Genomic DNA, 21,523 nt, shown 5'->3' with positions numbered 1-21,523 from the left:
TTTCACCCTCTAAACTTCCATCCTTACTCATCACACTACCCAAGTACTTAAACATACTCACATTTTCCATTTTCTCCTCATCCAACCTCACTGTACATTCACTGACTTCACTTCCGTCAAAGACCATAACTTTACTCTTCCCTACATTCACCTTTAGATTCCATTTCTTACAGACTCTCCCACACTCATCCACCAAGCCTTGCAGCTCCCCTTCATCTTCACTTAACAGCATAGCATCATCTGCAAACAACGGTACTGGTAGTTTCCAAACAATGCCCTCTCTCACTAGGGCCACTCCAACATCCACTGTCCTACCTTGCATTTCTTTTATAACCCTATCCATATACAGACTGAACAACCATGGAGACATGACATATCCTTGTTTCAATCAAACCTTCTAATAGAAAAATTCAATCAGTTCACTATTCACACACACTGCAGCCTTGACACTCTCATACATACTCTTCATGGCCTTCAGCAACTTCCCATCTACTCCATATATTCTTAATACTTTCCACAATCCTTGTCTGTCCACCCTGCCATGTGCTTTCCCCAAATCCATGAAGGCTGCCTAAAACTTCTTTCCCCTCTCTGGAAACTTTTCCACTAAAGATCTAAGAATGAATATCAGATCCACACAACCTCTTCCCTTCCTAAAGCCTCCCTGTTCTTCTCCAACTAATTCCTCTGTTAGTTCCCTAATTCTGTCAATAAGTATCCTACCATACATTTTTCCTATTACACTAAGAAGGCAAATGCCGCTATGATTACCACACACTACTTTTTCCCCTTTTCCTTTGTCTATCTATCTTATCTATTGCCAGACGCCTCAATCCCGTTTGGGGTGGCCACAAACAAATCGCCTCCAAGTCGCCCTGTCCCCCGCCATTTCACTCCCCTGCTCCCAACTCACACCCCCCTCTCTCATATACCTCTCCACCCCATATCTCCATCTCATCCTCGGCCTCCCCCTCCCTCTTTCCCCCTCCACCTCACTCACATACACTCTCTTCGTCAGTCTTTCACCCTCCATCCTCTCCACATGGCCAAACCTCCTCAGTGTGTTCCTCATAACGCTTCCTATCACATCCACATCAACACCACAACACTCCTTTATATCCTCATTCGTCAGCCTGTCTCTCCATGTGACTCCACAGGCTCCTCTTAAATAACTCATTTCCACGGCTCTCACTCTTGACTTGTGTCCTTCCAACAACATCCAAGCTTCACTTCCGTACGTTAGAGTTGGTATCACAATACTGTCATGTAGTAACTTTTTCACTTCCATGCCCACTTCCCTGTTTCTTATCACTGCTTTCAAAGAACCAGCAACCTTTCTTCCCTGCTGTACCCTTTCAAGCACTTCACCCTCCAAACCTTCATCCTTACTCATCACACTACCCAAGTACTTAAACGTACTCACATTTTCCAATTCCTCACCATCCAACCTCGCTGTACATTCACTGACTTCACCTCTCTCAAAGACCATCACTTTACTCTTCCCTACATTCACCTTTAGATTCCGTTTCTTACACACTCTCTCAAACTCATCCACCAAGCCTTGCAGCTCCCCTTCATCTTCACTCAACAACACGGTATCATCTGCAAACAACAGTACAGGGAGTTTCCAAACACTATCCTCTCTCACCAGGGCCACTCCAACATCCACTACCCTACCTTGTACCTCTTTTATTACCCCATCCATGTACAGATTGAACAACCATGGAGACATGACACATCCCTGTTTCAACCCAACTTTCAAAGAGAAAAATTCACTTAGTTCACCATCCACACGCACTGCAGCCTTCGCACCATCGTACATACTCTTCACAGCATTCAACAACTTCCCATCTATTCCATATATTTTTAACACTTTCCACAATCCTAGTCTATCCACCCTGTCATATGCTTTCTCCAAATCCATGAAAGCCGCATACAACTTCTTTCCCTTCTCTAGAAACTTTTCCACTAAGGATCTGAGAATGAATATCTGATCTACACCTCCTCTTCCCTTCCTAAAGCCTCCCTGTTCTTCTCCAACTAATTTCTCTGTTCTTTCTCTAACTCTGTCAATAAGTATCCTACCATATACTTTTCCTATTATACTAAGAAGACAAATGCCCCTATGATTACCAGACACTTCTTTTTCCCCTTTTCCTTTGTACAAGGGAATAATTATACCTGACCTCCAATCCTCCGGGACTCTACCTTCTTCCCAGGCCAATCTGCACATCTTCCACATCCATTCTACTACTATCTCTCCCCCATGCTTCAGCATTTCACCACACACTCCATCAATTCCTGGGGCTTTCCCCAATTTAACTTTCTTCATTGCTTCCACAACTTCTATCCTAATGATTTCTTCCTATCTTCTCACCTCCCTCCTTCTTCCAGCCATTCCCCAGCCACTTATACTCGCATTACTTCCATCCTCCACGTTCAACAATTCCTTAAAGTGTTCTCTACATCTGCTCACTTTTTCTCCCTTCTCCACTAGTAATCTACCATTTTTATCTTTCACTCCCCTGCTAACTTCACTTCCACCCTGTCTTACTCTTTTCACCTCTTTCCAGAACATTTTCTTACAGTCCCTCCACTTTACACTCAAATTCCTTCCAAATTCCTCATCCACTCTCTTCTTACTCTCTCTTACTAATCTTTTCACCTCTCTCTTTCTTTCTACATATAACTCTCTCTTCCGCCTCTCAACTTCTTCCACGCCCCTATTTCTCATCCATTCATTGTATGCTTTCTTCTTTTGTGCCACAGCCCATTTCACCTCTTCAGTCCACCACGCTGTTCCTTGCACCCCCCTCCATCTTCTCTTCCTTCCACACACCACATCACATGCAGCACATATTTCTTCTGTAAATATTCTACACACACCTTCCATGTCCCCCATCTGCTCCAACTCATATTTGCCCAATCGTTCCTCCACTTCTCTCTTATACTCTGCCTTTTTCTCATCCTCTTGTAACCTTTCCACTCTCCTTGCAACTACTCCTTCCTCTCGTCTTTCCCTTCTTCTATTCCATCTTACTTGAACTTTAACTCTGGCCACCACCAAGTAGTGGTCAGAAAGTCCACTCCCCCAACCTCTATAAACTTCCTTTGTACAGGGGAATAATCATACCTGACTTCCAAACCTCCGTGACTCTACCTTCCTCCCAGGCCAATCTGCACATCCTCCACATCCATTCTATTACTATCTCTCCCCCATGCTCCAGCATTTCACCACACACTTCATCACTTCCTGAGGTTTTCCCCATTTTAACTTTTTTCAGTGCTTCCACAACTTCCACCTACTGATTTCTTCCTCTCTTCTCACATCCCTCCTTCTCCCAGCCATTCCCCTGCCACTTATACTTGCATTACTTTCATTCTCTATGTTCAACAATTCCTTAAAGTGTTCTCTCCATCTTCTCACTTTTTCTTCTTTCTCCACTTGTAATCTACTATTTTTACCTTTCACTCTCCAACTGACTTCTTTGGTACCCTGTCTAACTCTCTTTACCTCTTTCCAGAACATTTTCTTATATTCCCTCCATTTTACACTCAAATTCCTTCCAAATTCCTCGTCCACTCTCTTCTTATTCTCTCTTACTAATGTTTTCTCCTCTCACTTCCGCTCTACATACAAACAAAGTCCAAAGGTGAAAATAGGGAAGAGTAAAGTTATGGTCTTCGAGAGAAATGAAGTCACTGTATGTACAGTGAGGTTAGATGATGAGGAAATGGAAAATGTTAGTGCATTTTAGTACCTGTCTAGTGTAATGAGTAAGGATGGAAGTCTGGAGGATGAAGTGCTTGAAAGGGTACACCATGGAAGAAAGGTTGCTGCTTCTTTGAATGAAGCGAAAAGAAATAGGGAAGTGAGCATGGAAGTAAAAAAAAAAAAATCATTGCATAATAGTATTGCGACACCAACTCTAATGCATGGAAGTGAAGTTTGGTCCTTGTGGGAAGGACACAAATGAAGAGTGAAAGCAGTGGAAATGAGTTATCTGAGAAGAGCATGTGGAGCTACATGGAGAGAGAGACTGACAAATAAGGAAGTGAAGGTACACATTGTGGTGTGGATGTGGATGTGATAGAAAGTGTTAGGAGAAATACACTGAGGTGGTCTGGCCATGTGGTGAGGATGGAGAGCAGGAGCATTACAAGGAGAGTGTATGTGTGTGAGGTGGTGGGAGGAAAGGGAGGAGGTGGCTAAGGATGGGATGGAGTGATGAAGGGGAGAGGCATGTATATATATATATACAGTATATATATATATTTATTTTTTGCGAGGAAGAAGGAACCAAAGGCCATGAGCCTGCAATAACAGTTCCCTCCAAGAGATATACAAAATACAAGAGAGAGCCAAATTCAAGATCAGATCATTTCGAGATGCCTGGACACACTGCATCTGAAAGACTGGAGATCATAGGAAGCAGGAAATACAGACAGAGGGAGACAGTTCCAGAGCTGACCTGTTGCGAAGTCATCAGCGCATGAGTGAATAGGGTTAGATGCACAGCTTAGAAGGTCATTGATGAATAAAAGGAAGAGAGTTGGTGATAGGACATAGCCCTGAAGAACACCACTGTTCATAGATCTAGGAGAAGAACGATGGCCGTCTACAACAGCGGCTATAGAACGACCAGAAAGGAAGCTAGCGATGAAGGCACAGATAGAAGGATAGAAACTGTAAGAGGGCAGTTTGGAAATTAAAGATTTATGCCAGACTCGATCGAAAGCTTTTGAGATATCAAGAGCAATGCCAAAGCTTTCGCCAAAGCCCTGAATGGAGGATGACCTGGAGTCTGAAAGGTACGTGAGAAGATCGCCAGTGGAGCATCCCTGACGGAACCCTTACTAACGATCAGAAAGAAGGTTGTGATAGGAAAGATGCCTTAAAATTTTTCTATTAAAAACTGACTTGAAGACTTTCGAAATACAGGATGTTAAAGCAATTGGATGATAGTCAGAGGGTTGGGAATGGTCACTCTTCTTTGGGACTGGCTGAATGAGAGCAAACTTCCAGTAAGAAGGAAAGGTACAAGTTGAAAGACAAAGGTGAAAGAGTTTACCTAGGCAGGGTGTTAGCACAAAAGCACAGTTCTTGAGAACAACAGGAGGAACTCCATCAGACCCATATGCTTTGTTAGTATTAAGGCCAGTGATGGCAGAAAATACATCGGCTAAAGAAATTTTAAAGTCAGCCATGAGGAAGTCAGAGGGGGGAAGTGATGGAGGAACAGCACTGGAATCGTCTATGGTGGAATTGGAGGAGAAAGTCTGAGCGAAGAGATCTGCTTTATCAGTAGAAGAAAGAGCTACAGATCCATCAGAGTAGAAAAGAGGAGGGAAGGATGATGAGGTAAAGTTGTTAGAAAGGTTTTTGGCAAGGTACCAGAAGCAGCAGGAAGAATTCGAGTTGGAGAGTTGAGAGCATTTTGTACGGATGAAATTATTTTTAGCAGAGCGAAGAACAGACTTAGCACGATTCCGGGCAGAAACGTAAAGATGATGTGATTCAGGGGTTGGCTGGCTCCAGTACCTTTTGTAGGCCTTCTCCATGTTGCGGACAGCATTAGAACAAGCATGATTAAACCAAGGCTTTCTTGCGTTAGACAAAGGATACGAGAAAGGAATGTATGCTTCCATGCCTGAAAGAATAACCTCCGTAATGTGTAAGGCACACTCAGATGGCTCCAGGCCATGGAAGCAATAATTATTCCATGGAAAATCAAAGAAGTACTGCCTGAGGGCCTCCCAATTCGCAGCTCCAAAGTGCCACAGACTACGTTTCTTTGGAGGGTCCACATGCCGTACCGGAGTGATAGGACAGGTTAAGGTGATAAGGTTGTGATCGGAGGAGCCCAACGGAGAGAAAAGATTAACAGTGTAAGCAGTAGGATTAGTTGTAAGGAAGAGGTCAAGTATGTTGGAGCTCTCTCCAAGGCGGTCTGGGATACGGGTAGGGTGCTGTACAAGTAGCTCTAGGTCATTAAGGATAGAAAAGATGTTGGCTTGTTCACCAGGTGGATCAGTGAAAGGAAAGGAGAGCCAAAGGTGGTGGTGAACATTGAAACCTCCAAAATGGAGATTTCAGAGAAAGGAGAAATGGATAGAATGTGTTCCATCATTGAAGTAAGGAGTCGAAGAATTTTTGATAGTCAGTAGAATCAGGGGATAAGTAAACAGAACAGATATACTTAGTCAGAGAATGACAGGAAAGCCAAAGCCAGAGTGTAGAGAATTCAGAGGAATCAAGTTCTGGAACACGAGAGCAAGATAAGTCGTTGTGTACATATACACAACATCCACCTTTGGCTTTGAAATGAGAATAGAGAAAGTAGGAGGAAATAGAAAAGGGTTTGCTGTCAGTTGCCTCAGACAGCTGAATCTCAGTCAGAAAGAGAAGGTGAGGTTTAGAGGAGGAGAGGTGGTGCTCAACAGAGCGAAAGTTAGAGGAAAGGCCACAAATGTTGCAGAAATTAAGAAGAAGTGAGTCAGACAGAGGTTCCAAGCAGCTCAAGTCATCACCAGGAGAGGGGTGGAAGGTGGGGGCATTTATGGTCCCCCCCCCCTGGGGACTCCGAGGCTGAGTGTCGAGTAGCCATGATTTTTTTTTAAATTTTGGAAACGGAAGTGTAGTGTGTACTGTGCATGTAGTTTGGTGTAGACAGTTAGAGAAATTTGCATTGGAGAGTATGCAGGCCTACTCTTTGTGTTACTGATGGGTTGTGAACTGGGGGAAGGACTGTGAAATGGCAGGGGACAGGGCAACATGGAGATGATTTGTTTGCAGTCACCCCTAATGGGATTAAAGCATCCGGCAATAGATAGACAGACAGACTGATGAATAGATACATGGATAGAAAGTTCTTCTACATACTGAACCTTTCAATAAACTCATGAGACTTACACCACAATAATTTCTGCATTCACTTCATTTGCCTTCAGTCTTGTAGAAGGCACAATCACAGCCCTTTTCCACCCTGCTGGTACAGTTTCAATCATCCACACCTTCTTACATCTCCAACAAATACTTCATCCCACTCTCTCCACTACACTTAATCATCTCTGCATATATCTCATCAACATCTGCAGCTTTCCTATTCTTCAACCATTTTGCAACATTCTTCACTCCTGCTAATGTCATGCTTCCTGACACTACAGTCTTTCTCTGCATACCACTAATCATGTTCATAGCAACTCTGCTTTCACCATTCCCATTCATCAGCCTTTCAAAATACTCCTTACATCTGCACCTCACTTGATCTCTACTTGACCACTTTTTGTGTGTGTGTGTGTGTGTGTGTGTGTGTGAGACTGACTCTGGGCATAGGCTTCACAGCCTGCTTTCAAGGCCCAGTAGTCCTCCTACATACCACAAACCTCTACATGTCACCACTTCGGCACTAACACCCACCGTCCTTACTGAATACATGCTAGGGTTGTCTCATACAGGACTGGTGTATTGGTATTAGCGGGGGTATTTTTATGACATGTCGGCGGGTCTTCTGGTAGATCAGTAAAGTCTGATATTTATGAAATCCAAATCTTTAAACTTTTCTCTGCCCCAGCGGGATTTGAACCCGGGTCCGTTAGGACTGAAGGCCAACTCTCTACCGATTGAGCCACCGCCTTCCACTTTCATGCCTCATACTTCCACACCTCTTTCCACTGTCACTTCTATATTTTTGCATATCTCCAGAATAATTTCCTGTTTTCAGAGTGGTCTGCATTCATCTTTCTTTGAAGATCATCGTAAATACCTCTTTCACATTTACCCACTCTCACAACACAAAATACAACTCAGGAGCAATTCACTACAAACTTCACTTTCACAACAGACACTCCTTCAACACAACCTCAAAAATAGTTATCTGGGAGCATGCAAAACACACTTCAATGGCTGGTTTCCTTTACTCCACTGGATTAATATCCAAGTGAATCTGGAGCACAACAACAAGCAGGCTGTATATGTGGTGTGGATGGAGGGTAGCACTGTATCTCGTGAATGATGCTTTTGAGAAGGTTGCTTACAGAGTGACAAGTTGCTACAATGTAGCAGATCAACTGTTCAGTCAGCTAGGATATAGGGAATTTTTTAACAGCACATAGGTATATTATGACACTATTAGACTGAAAGAAGGATAATGGTATGGAAGTATTTCAGAAACAGTGTAAATAAACTGGTCTGCTATGAGGCTAATTCTACATTAAATACAAACACTGAGAAAAGAAGTGAGATTGTTAGTGAAATTCAATTCATTCCAGGCCCAGTGATCTGGTTTACTCCCACTCCCACCCATCCACCCCTGGAATTTTGGTCCAGTGCAGCTGTGGAGTGGTTCATGAGTTCCAGTTTGCTAACTGCAGCCAGGTTATGGCTCTTCTTCCATTCAGCCAGAGGATGTTATTTTTAATTTATTCTTGCTAACTTCAAATTACTTCAGTCAGCTTAGAAACAATTTTTTGATCTGGATGAGTTACACATAGCCTTCACCAACATATTCAATATCAGATATCTTTTCTAAGTTGAAGAATATCACTGCTTTCAAGGAACCAGCAACCTTCTTTTCTCAGTGTTTGTATTTAATGTAGAATTAGCCTCATAGCAGACCAGTTTATTTACACTGTTTCTGAAATACTTCCATACCATTGGAAAATGTGAGTACGTTTAAGTATTTGGGTAGTGTGATGAGTAAGGATGGAGGTTTGGAGGGTGAAGTGCTTGAAAGGGTACAGCAGGGAAGAAAGGTTGCTGGTTCCTTGAAAGCAGTGATAAGAAACAGGGAAGTGAGCATGGAAGTAAAAAAGTTACTACATGACAGTATTGTGATACCAACTCTAACGTACGGAAGTGAAGCTTGGACGTTGTTGGAAGGACACAAGTCAAGAGTGAGAGCAGTGGAAATGAGTTATTTAAGAGGAGCTTGTGGAGTCAACGAATGAGGATATAAAGGAGCGTTGTGGTGTTGATGTGGATGTGATAGGAAGCGTTGTGAGGAACACACTGAGGTGGTTTGGCCATGTGGAGAGGATGGAGGGTGAAAGACTGACGAAGAGAGTGTATGTGAGTGAGGTGGAGGGTGGAAGAGGGAGGGGGAGACCGAGGATGAGATGGAGGGATGGGGTGGAGAGGTATATGAGAGAGGGGGGTGTGAGTTGGGAGCAGGGTAGTGAAATGGCGGGGGACAGGGCGACTTGGAGGCGATTTGTTTGTGGCCACCCCAAACGGGATTGAGGCGTCTGGCAATAGATAGATAGATAGGTAGCAAAAATAAAATGAAATGTATGTCATTGGACTGAAAGAGTTGAATGGGCAGGACAGGGCACATACAGTACTTACCAAAAAGCTTCAAAATTAACCCACTGATCTGGTTCACACGTAGCTTTGGACCAAAAGGTTAAATTTAGCAGATTCTGTTCCAATAATGCAGTCCAATCTTAGCTCTAAGTGATAGGTGTACCCTCAATGACCAACTGACTTGCAGTGTAATAAATAGAACACAGTCACATATCTAATGAATTCCCTTTATGGCCACAATGCCCAAGGTGGACTGATGGCTTCTATAGATTTCAGCCACATGAGATGACTTTTGACCATGTACTACCACATGCAAGTACACCGGTAACCTACCCTTAAATGTAATTGAACAATAATAGCCCAGACTTATGCCCTGACACCTCAAAGGGAATTATGGCTGTTGCTGAGTAACCACTGTCCGTCTGGCCAAGAGGACCCTTCAATCACAAGCAAGCAACCACACTTGCAGGACTGTTCCATGCAGTGAACTGATGTTCCTTTGCAGTACACAGCACCTATGGTAAAGAGTGTGAAGGCCTGGTTCCTAGACAAATGCTGCATTTGTCTTTCTCCACCCTATTAACAGGGACACCAAAGTAAAGTGGAGCCCCAAGCTTGGTGACATTATTCATGATTTCATGGTTAGCAGTGGCCTGCATATATTCCCAACCACCAGGTTTTGCGCAAAAACCTCTCTGTTCATGGTGAGAAAAATGTAACCCAACCGCGTGCATGGACTTTCAGGGTTTGCTGACATAACCAACAACGAACTGGAGCGCTTGATCAGACACATCAACAGTGTCTATTGCAGAAATGTTGGAGTTGGAGGTGGACGATATAGAACAGCAGCAGCCAGTACAGCAACCAAAAGAAGACGACAAAACTCCAACATCATCATCACTTTCATCGTGACTGCTCTCTCAAGAATTTGCAGGAGGAAATCAACCAAGCAGAGTTTGCCAGCAAGCATGACTGCCTGTTCCATGTTTCTGCATTGGCAAAGCTGATAAACACTGTATTCAATGAGAAAGTGAACACAAGAGAGAAAGCTCTGATAACCCACTACCTCAGCAGATCCTGGGAAGGAGGAGGCGGAAGACACAGCGCAAGCAGCAGGGGCAGCTAAGCATGGAGCACAACCCAGTGCAGATGCCATCATGGACCTGCTCAAGGATGAGGAGTTCTCTAGGTCTGTGCAGGAGCAGCAAACAGACGAGATGCAGCATAGGATGGATGTATTGGGTGGAAAGGCGGAGGCAGCAGAAGCAGAGGAAGGTGAAGGTGCCAGAGGTGGTGGAGTGCAACAGCCTCACCATCTGCCTCAGAAATTACATCCCCATCCCTTCCATTAACCCCTTCTTTACCGAGCACCATGTCCTGCAACGATGGCCACCACCTCTCCCACACCGAGTTGTCAGGGAACATTTTTGGTGATCGGGGGTTGGGGGGGTAATTCATCATCGCGTCCAAGCTAATAACTTTGTGTTATTCATTTTTTTTTTTTTTTAACATCAGTGATCAGATAAACCCCAAAAGATTGTGCCAAAAAAATATATATATATATTACATTTTTTTTATAAGTTTTGTTAAAATACCTATCTATCTATCTATCTATAGCCCGACGCCCTAATCCCGCAAAGGGTGCCCGCAGACAAAACGCCTCCAAGTCACTCTGTCACCCACCATTTGACTCCCCTCCCCCCAACTCACCCCCCCCTCCCTCATATACCTCTCAACTCCATCCCTCCACCTCACCCTCGGTCTACCCCTCCCTCTCCCTCCCTCCATCTCACCTACATACACCCTCTTAGTCAGTCTTTCATTCTCCATTCTCTCCACATGTCCAAACCACCTCAGTGTATTTCTCCTAATCTTTTCAACCACATCCACATCTACCCCACAACGTTCCTTCACTTCTTCATTCGTCAACCTGTCCCTCCACGTCACTCCACATGCTCCTCTCAAGTAACTCATTTCCACTGCTCTCACTCTTGACTTGTTCCCCTCTTGCAAGGTCCACGCCTCGCTTCCATACGTCAGGGTAGGGATCACAATACCATCATGCAGTGACTTCTTAACTTCCATACTCACCTCCCTATTTCTCATCACTGCTTTCAGTGTACCAACAACCTTTCTTCCCTGCTGTACCCTTTCACGTACTTCATCCCCCAAAGTTCCATCCTTACTCATCACACTACCCAAGTACTTGAATGCACTCACATTCTCCATATCCTCACCATCCAACCTCACTGCACACTCTGTGACTTCATTCCTCTCAAACACCATAACTTTACTTTTGTTTACATTAACTTTCAGCTTCCTCCTCCTACACACTGTCCCAAATTCATTCACCAAACCTTGCAACTCCCATTCATCTTCACTCAACAATACTGTATCATCAGCAAACAGCAACACCGGAAGCTTCCAAATCTCACCCTCATTCATTAGGGCCACCCCCACATCCACTGCCCTACCTTGCACCTCCTTTACAACCCCATCCATATATATATTAAACAGCTATGGAGACATCACACACCCCTGTTTCAGTCCCACATTGAGATCAAAGAACTCACTCAGCTCACCATCCACTCGCACCGTAGCCCTAGCTCCCTCGTACATACTCTTCACAGCACTCAACAATTTCCCCTCCACTCCATATATTCTCAATACCTTCCACATACCTTGCCTATCTATTCTGTCATAAGCTTTCTCCAAGTCCATGAAGGCAGCATACACTTTCCTTCCCTTCTCTAGATACTTCTCCACTAAACATCTTAGAACAAATATCTGATCTACACACCCTTTTCCCTTCCTAAATCCCCCTTCTTCTTCTCCAACTAGTGCCTCTGTCATATGCCTAACCCTATCAATGAGTATTCTACCATATATTTTACCAGTCACACTAAGAAGGCAAATACCCCTATGGTTACCACATACTTCTCTCTCTCCTTTTCCTTTGTACAGAGGAACAATTATACCTGATTTCCAGTCTTCTGGAACCCTTCCCTCTTCCCAAGCCAATCTACACAACTTCCATATCCACTCCACAACAGTCTCACCCCCATACCTAAGCATTTCACCACACACTCCATCAATTCCTGGGGTCTTTCCCAGCTTAATCTTCTTCATCGCTTCCACTACTTCCGACCTACTGATCTCTTCCTCCCTCCTCTCATCTCTTCTTCTCCCAGCCATTCCCCAACCACTTATACTCACACTGTTCTCACTCTCTACATTCAACAAATCCTCAAAGTGCTTCTTCCATCTCCTCAATTTCTCTCTCTTCTCCACCAACAATCTATTATTCCTATCTTTCACTCCCCTACTATTTCCCCTTTCACACTGCCTTACTTTCTTTACCTCCTTCCAAAATATACATACATAAATAACCAATTAATATTTAGGCTTGAAAACAGTAACATGCATAGTTTATACGTGTACTTACATACCTTGTAATTCATGTTGATTTCTTGCAGTAAGTAATAGGTTTTTTGTGGGTGAGAAGGTGACCTATATACAGGCACACTCCGAGGCAGACACGACCAGGCAAAGCAAGGCCATATGCGATAAAGAAGAATGAAAGAAGTGAAGAAAAAATGAAGGAAGAGGGGGAAAAACTGAAGTGAAAGGAAAAGAATATGGGTGTAGGAAGTAAAACAGTAAAGAAAAATAAAAGGAATAGAAAAAGAAGGGATAGTAAGAGAAAGATGAAAGAGAGGAATGCATGTGGATGACACAACTTTCAATGTCGTCTCTGTTCCCACCCACACTCTCTTCGGGCTCATACAATGGATCATTGTCACTTTCCTCTGACAACCACTCATTATCAGACTCATCCTGGAGAGTAAAATCCTCCTCCTCATCACCTGATGACATGTTTCCGTATAACAGGGGTCTGTGGTGGGGTTTAGCGCGGAGTACACATTCCCTCCAGGGCCGCAGGCACACTAAGTCATCACTCACAAATTTACTTGAAAAATAGTCACAGACTTGTAGGGGAGGCATGGGTGGTGGGGAGGCTGATAATCTGATTGGTGCTTGAGAAATTACATCATATATACAGTCTACAATTGGTTGAAACTAATGAGGTTTCATGACGTATGTATGACATAATAATGTTACCATTGGTCAAGAAAAAAAGAGTGTTACCATATAGTTCAGCTTTTTCTGCTGCTGAAAACCACGTGGAAGGATTATAAGAGCTTTACTGAGGCAGCAAAGCTGTGCAGACAACCATGATGTTTGGAAGTACAGGTTATCCCTTATTTCATGCGAACTTTTTTCACACGATTTCGGTTATCCACGAATTTTTCGCACAATAATTAAAACAAAATTATAGTATTCAAATAAGTAATTTCAATATACAAGAGAAATGAATAAAATATAAAAAATGCCTACCTGCTGCCCGTGTGCACACATATATGTATGTGTGTGTGTGTATGTGTGTGTGTGGGAGCCTGGGAGATCGGTCTACCACGCACCACGCAGTCAGTTTGAATCCGACGGTCGAACCACGCATGACTTGCAAATCGTTATTTGTGGCTTATTTTTCTGCCTTCCAGTAATTGCTTGCCTTGTCTGTCAACATGGGGCATAAGTGTAGTGCTAGTGATGCATGTGGTAACACACCAAAACTGACTTGTAAAGTGATGTTGCTGACAGAGAAAGTTAAAGTGTTGGACAGACTTCAGGGAGGAATGTCGGCGACAATTCTCCGTCAGGACGATTCCCCGTCATTTATTTACTTACCAGTTTATTTAGCAAGTACAGTACACTAGTTTTTTACTTATATGAGTTATAAAATCCCCCTGAAAATTAGTTATTAAAGTATTAATTAATCAATACGTATATTAATAGAATGACGGGGAATTGTCCATGTTTTGACGGTGAATTGACTTGATGGTGAATTGTCTCAGAACCGTATGTTTGGGGTGAGTCAACTGTTCATACAATAAAGAAGGAGAACATAGCATACGGGAGACAGTGAGGGCTAGTGCATCAGACTGCTAAAGTGTCTCCACCTATGCCTGTGAATTGTCCTGTAACCGCATGTTTGGGGTGAATGAGTCAACTGTTCATACAATAAAGAAGGCAGAATGCAGCATATGGGTGGCAGTGAGGGCTAGTGCACCAGACTGCTGAAGTGTCTCCACCTACGCCTGTGCTTGTCAGGTTTCAGTTTTAAATTTGTTACATTTTTGTTGTTTTTAATACTTTATGCTAGTTTATAAGGTGTATGCAGTGCATAAACAGTATTATTCAGATGTAATATATGTATAGACATGCGTAATTATGTGCACACAAGGGCAGAACATATACACGAATTTACCACATACGCGAAGGGTCTGGGAACCTAACCCTCGTGTGAATTAAGGGCTTACCTGTACATGTATCCTTCCAAAATTTTTTCAGTACCTCAATGGCTTTAAGAATGGAAGTACACATGTACTGTCAAATGCAATTCGGTAAAGAAGGAGTTAATCCTTTTGTGTCTATGGGTGCAGTACAAATTTCAACCGCTCATTACCATTTGACACAGGCTGCGTCTGCACACATTTCAACCACTCATTACCATTTGAAGCCAGTTGCATCGAACAAAATGGCCCCCTGTCGTTTTGGTTATGGAACATTTTCTGAGCAAGAACAAAGCATGACTTGCATCCCCGTATAACCCTCCACTGCGCTCAACCCACTCTGCACCCACTGTCGCCCCACTGCCCCAGTGAGTGTGTTATGAGCCTTGCTCAAGTGTAAGATAATTTCCTTTCATGTTCTGTAAAATCGACTCTAAATGACCTAGAGTAATTCTTTATACTGTACACCAAAATGTAGCCAAATAAATTCCCTGTAACTTTTTCTCAGTAACATTTATGATAAAAATTATATTTCCATGAGAAAAAACTAAAAAAACTGAAGTAAAAAAAAAAAATTAATTGACATAATTTACATTCGACTGATCTTTTTTATAACACCATGTGTAAGTACACTTATTCAAGACAACGGTGAAAAAAAATTACAATTATTGAAGCATAAATAAGGGGTGTGGGGATAAATTGTTTATGAACTATCAAGTGCATGGAAATAGCGCGTTGACGGGTGGGGGTGGGGGGGTCTCTCTCTCTCAGTGTGTGGCCTTGGGCGCTGAGGCCTGCCTCCCGAGTACTCGCTCGCGGTAGGACGCAGCCTTGAATGGTAACGAGAGGGTTAAGCACCTCACTCCAGCCTTCCATGTGAGTTTCATTGCCTATTATGTACTTTGCATTAATACTAGTTTCTTTTCAGGTGTGATCAGTAAATTTTACATAGCATAAATGGGCTTTAGGGGGAGCTGACATGGTGGTCTATTTCCCACTGGACCAATGCCCCACTTTTAGCGGTTTCATGGTTCACGGTACTTTTCACAGAACCAATTAGGTGCGAAACATGGGGCTCCACTGTAGGCTCCACATTATCCTGTTATTTGGTTATATGGTTACCATCCAATGTTGTACATTGTTTCCTGTAATTCTTATGCTTGTCACTCAATGCAGAGCCACCTGAAGTGTAAAGAAGAGTAACAGAAAGTGATGAGGGATGGGAGAAACAGGACAAGAGTAGAGCAGACAGAGAAAAACGATAAAGGTGAAGGAAGAAATAGGGAGCACTACATCAGATGAGTGAATGATGGTTACCACCCCCTACCACTCCCTTAATGGGAGTAAATGGGGCAAATTGTTACAATCTTTTTTTTTACTTCAGCAGAAAAGAGCTTGGTCTGATATTGTCCCTCGAATGTCAAAATAAAGAAGACAGATTCAACATACATAAAACCCTTACATATCAAAGAGGGTAAAACAAAACTGACAAGTCATCATTCTTCACCAACCTTGAATGTCTGATCAGTGTGTTCAGCTACAAAGATGTTGTGGCAGCGTATGTTGTTGTGATGGATGCCCTCGCTATTCAGGTACCACAGTGCCCTTGCCAGGTACGTTCCTGCCTCAATCAGCTCCACCTGAACCACACACAGTTTGTTAGTCTTAATTACATTATGCAAAAGACTATGGTAATAACCTGTTACTTCAATAGCACTGTGACTTTCTTAGTACTTTTAGGCTCCTATGATTAACCCTTTGTTGAAGGAAATCACCTGGAAGTAGCTAGTACAGAATACCAAAGCTGTTCCAGCCATGACAGGATTATTTTTTTTGTTCTATAGTACTGAACAAACACTGTAAAAGCATTTACACAGTACTGACAGCTCCACTAAATCCAAAAGAATTTACAGTACAGGTGGTGTTAACTCCAATAGATCTCCCTCTGTGTGTGTGTGTGTGTGTGTGTGTGTGTGTGTGTGTGTGTGTGTGTGTGTGTGTGTGTGTGTGTGTGTGTGTGTGTGTGTGTGTGTGTGTGTGTGTTCTTACCTAATTGTTCTTACCTAATTGTATCTTTACAGGAATGAGTCAAGCTCATACTGTCCCGTGTCTTAAACCATATTTATCGTACATATCCTTAAATTTGTGAATTGTTTTGGCACACACTATTTCATTCGGTAGTGCATTCCACTGATCAATTGCTCTGTTTGGGAAACTGAATTTCCTTACATCTTTATCACCTCTCTTCTTATGCAGTTTTTTGCAGTGTCCTCTTGCTGATGCTTCTCCATATGTTAAGTAATCATTTATGTCTATTTTCTCCTTCCCTGATATGCACTTATATAGCATTATCATGTCACCTCTTTTCCTTCGCTCCTGTAGTGCTGGTAGATTCAGTTTATTTAGTCTTTCTTCGTAGCTTAGGTCCCTTAAGCTTGGTATCCATCTTGTAGCGGCCCTTTGAACTTTTTCAATCTTGTCTATGTGCTTTTTGAGATGAGGACTCCAGACTACTGATGCATATTCCAGGGTTGGTCTAATGAATGATGCTATTATCCTTCTTAGCATGTCTTCATTTATGTATGTGAATGCTATTCTCATATTTGCAAGCAGTGTATACATGTTCTGTACCTTCTCACTGATGTGGTCAGCCGGAGATAGTCTGTTATTGATGATCACACCTAGGTCTTTCTCTCTTTCTGATGTGCATAAGGTTTTATTTCCTAACTTATAATCCCAATCAGGTCTTTTTCCACTTTTGTGTGTGTGTGTGTGTGTGTGTGTGTGTGTGTGTGTGTGTGTGTGTGTGTGTGTGTGTGTGTGTGTGTGTGTGTGTGTGTGTGTGTGTGTGTGTGTGTTATTATGTTTTATACGGTACTCATATATGTTTATTTTCTCCTTCCCTGATATGCATTTATATGGCATTATCATGTCTCCACTTTTCCTTCTCTCCTGTAGTGCTGGCAGATTCAGTTTTTCCAATCATTCTTCACAGCTTAGATCCCTTAAGCCTGGTACCCATCTTGCAGCAGCCCTTTGAACTTTTTCAATCTTATCTATGTGTTCCTTGAAATGAGGATTCCAGACTACTGATGCATACTTCAGGGTTGGTCTGATGAATGTTATTATCTTTCTCAGCATGTCTTCATTTATGTGTGTGAATGCTATTCTCATATTTGCAAGTAGTGTATAGATGTTCCGTACGTTCTTACTGATGTGGTCAGCCGGAGATAGTCTCTGATTGACAATCACACCTAGGTCCTTCTCTCTTTCTGATGTGTAGAGTTTTACTTCCTAACTCATAATCTCAATCTGGTCTTTATCCACTTTTACCAAACTTAATTACATAACAGTTGTCTACACTGAATTCCATTTGCCATTTATTACTCCATTCATAAGTTTATTCAATTCTTCTTGTAGCTCTCTCCAAGAGTCTGTGTTAGAAATTCTCCTTTGTATTTTTGCATCATCAGGAAACATATTTAGATTCCTTTCATTTCCAATGTTACTACATCATTTATATACACTAAAAACATAATTGGTGTCAGTAATGAGCCGTGTGTGTGTGTGTGTGTGTGTGTGTGTGTGTGTGTGTGTGTGTGTGTGTGTGTGTGTGTGTGTGTGTGTGTGTGTGTGTGTGTGTGTGTGTGTGTGTGTGTGATTTCCTTAATTGTTATATATGAAATAAACCACATATGGAAATACAGTTTCATTTATACTAAGCTCTTATGCTCACAAACACAGCAACTACACACACACACACACACACACACACACACACACACACACACACACACACACACACGGAGAAACAGCCGAAGAGAGCAGACGTCCCAGCCTTCGCTGCTAACCTTAAGTAGTTTCAGGAATTTGGTCTGTCCTGTCTCCTAAGGTCTTGTTTTAAATTTAAAATAATGAAAGTTAACAGACTACCAAAAATGTAAAGATTTATTGGCTAGACTGTACATGAATGTTTGTAGTTTTTTCTGGTATCAGCTGTTTTGGTATTTAACCAAAATCAAACATGGCCGAAAATGTAAACAATGAGGGACTAGAATTTCAAGGATTTGATGCAAACACCAATGTCATGGACCTGGTTAAAACATTAATTATGAGGATTAGTGAACTTGAAAAGAAAGTAGAGAATCTAGTAATAAAGAATGTGTCTGTAAATACGGAAACTACCATACAGAGTCTGATCCAATCCAATGAAACAGCCAATGAAGAGATTAGGAATTTGAATCGGGAAAATGTTGAACTGAGGAGGAAACTAGAAGAGAGTACTAATAAAATGGAGAAGGTGAGTAATGTATTAGAAGAACATAAGGCAAAGTGGGCACACGTAGAAGAAGAACAGAAAGAAGTGGTCAGCTTAAGAGAGATCATCCAGGAAGAAAGGGAAATGAACAAGAAAGAAATGGAAGAAAATGTAGTGAAAATACTGAAGAAAAAAGAGAAAATAGTGAGAGAAACTGTAGAAAGGAGCAGATGTGTGGTAGTATTTGGAAACAGGGAAGAGGAAGAAAAGGTTAGATTCGTAAGACTCGAGAGAGACACGAACATGGTGAGAGGAATATTAGGCAAGATTGACCCCGAAGGAGACAAGTGGGTAAAAGAAATTGAGGAAGTAAGGAGGATAGGGCCTTATAAGAAAGGGGAAACAAGACCAATGAGAGTCAAGTTTACATCAGAAAGTGTAATAAATGAGATACTTAAAGTGACCTGGAAATTAAGCAAAGAGGCGGGGATGGAAAATATTATAATAAGAAAAGATCTGAAGGAAGAAGAAAGAGAAGTTTTAAAATCATTAAAGGAAGAAGTAAAGGAAAAAAATGATAAGAGGACAGAGGAAGAATGTAATACTTTTTTTTGGAGAGTATTGGATATGAAAGTAAGGAAATGGTATTTAAGGAAATAGAAGTGAAGGAAACTAAGGGGGATGGTTGTGAAAGATCAGAAGTTGAGGAAGTGGTACAGACAGATAGTAGGAGAGAAGAGGGTATTAAAAACGTCAAAAATAATTTGAAGGTGATATATACTAATGCTGATGGTTTCATATCGACGAGGATCGAAATTAACGATTTCTTGAGAGAACATGAACCTGATGTCATGTGCTTTGTAGAGACCAAATTAAGAGAAGATATTGATGTTCATTTGGGAGATGGTAAATACAAACTGTGGAGAAAAGACAGAAAAGAAAAAAAAGGAGGAGGAGTGATGATAGCAGTGAAGAACAATATAAATGTAGATACTGTGGAAATGGGAGAAGGCAGGGCTGAAGTGACATATATGAAATTAGAAACTGGAGAGAATGTTAAGAGAGATATGGCGGTAGTGTATGTTCCCCCAAAGACGAGAGCATGGAAGGATGACGACTACCATGAGATGTTGTCAGATATGGCTAGATATTTGCAAAAAATAATTGAGAAAAGCAATAATATAATTTTGGTGGGTGATTTTAATTGTAAAGAGGTGAACTGGGAGGAATGGTACTCGGGAGGCGATGAGGATTCGTGGGGCACTATGTTATTAAATATAATAATGAATAATGTGATGACGCAATGGGTCAAAGAAGAGACACGGTTTCAAGGTGAGGACACACCAGCAAGGTTAGATTTACTGTTCACCAAAGAACCCGATGTAATAGAATCATTGGAATATCTCTGTCCTTTGGGAAAAAGTGATCACGTGGTCATTGAGTTCCAGATGTTAATAGGAAACGTCGAGCCAAGAGACGAGCTTCATAGACAGGAAAGATACAACTTTGGGAAAGCAAATTTTACAGGATTGAGAAACTTTTTTGAAAATGCGGATTGGAGAAAATTCAGAGAAACAAGAAAGATACAGAGGAAATGGGATATCTTTCTAGACCTCTATAATTTGGGAGTGGAAAAATTTGTACCAAGAGTAAGAGGGAAAGAAAACAGGAAAAAGGAGTGGTTTAATAGAAGGTGTATGATAGCAAAAAAAAGAGAGAGATAAGGCGTGGAACAATTGGAGAAAGAGAGGTAACAACAGAACAAAGGAAGAATATAAAAGAACAAGAAATGAATACAGAAGAATAGAGAAGAAAAAAGGAATTTTGAAAAAGGTATAACTGACAAATGCAAGGATGAACCCAAACTGTTTTATAGATTTGTTAATGGCAAACTGAAACAAAAGGAAGGAATCACCAAACCGAAAGTAGAAGGAGGTCTTTAAGGATGCGGCAATGCAAGCAGAAATAATGAACAAACGTTTCCAGTCAGTTTTCACTAAAGAAAAGGAGCTTGTGGAAGGGGAGGGAGTGATTAGAAATGTTCCGGTGATGAAAGATATAAAAGTGGAGGTACAGGAAGTGTATAAATTACTGGAAACTCAAGAGGTAAGGAAAGCCCCAGGACCTGATGGAATTTCTAACTGGGTACTGAAGGAATGCAGAGAACAACTGGCGGATAAAATTCACAGCTTAATCGTATGCTCACTGGAAGAGGGGAAAGTGCCAAAAGAATGGAAGAGGGCAAATGTGGTACCAATTTGCAAGGGAGGAAACGGAAGAACCCCTGAATTATAGACCAGTGTCTCTAACCAGCATGGTCGCAAAATTGTGTGAGAGAATCCTGAAAGACAGATGGATAAAATATCTGGAAGAGATGAATATTTTGACTGAATGTCAGGTTGGATTCAGAAGTGGAAGGTCATGTGTTTCTAACTTGTTGAGCTTTTACTCAAGAGCGATTGATGTTGTACAGGAGAGAGATGGTTGGGTGGATTATGTGTACTTAGACTTAGAGAAGGCCTTTGACAAGGTACCTCATAAGAGACTAATGTGGAAACTAGAATATATAGGAGGACTAAAGGGGAAACTTCTGCAATGGATGAGAGA

At 41.9% G+C, this 21,523-nt stretch overlaps 1 protein-coding gene across 1 annotated transcript in view; it reads right to left on the bottom strand.

Moving 5' to 3' along the window:
- hop (tyrosine-protein kinase hopscotch) overlaps positions 1 to 21,523 on the bottom strand; it is a 271,133-nt gene that overhangs the window by 126,674 nt on the left and 122,936 nt on the right. Inside the window, exon 12 of the mRNA XM_080275140.1 lies at positions 16,170 to 16,298. Within this exon, the coding sequence (XP_080131266.1) occupies positions 16,170 to 16,298 (129 nt within the window). The remainder of the gene's footprint in view (positions 1 to 16,169; positions 16,299 to 21,523) is intronic.

The sequence above is a fragment of the Coenobita brevimanus genome, chromosome 60 (assembly GCF_032717465.1).
Source record: "Coenobita brevimanus isolate Jiangsu-jjx chromosome 60, ASM3271746v2, whole genome shotgun sequence".
Taxonomy (NCBI): Eukaryota; Metazoa; Arthropoda; class Malacostraca; order Decapoda; family Coenobitidae; genus Coenobita; species Coenobita brevimanus.
The sequence above is the reverse complement of the archived record's forward strand: the minus strand, read 5'-3'. Positions and strand labels throughout refer to the sequence as shown.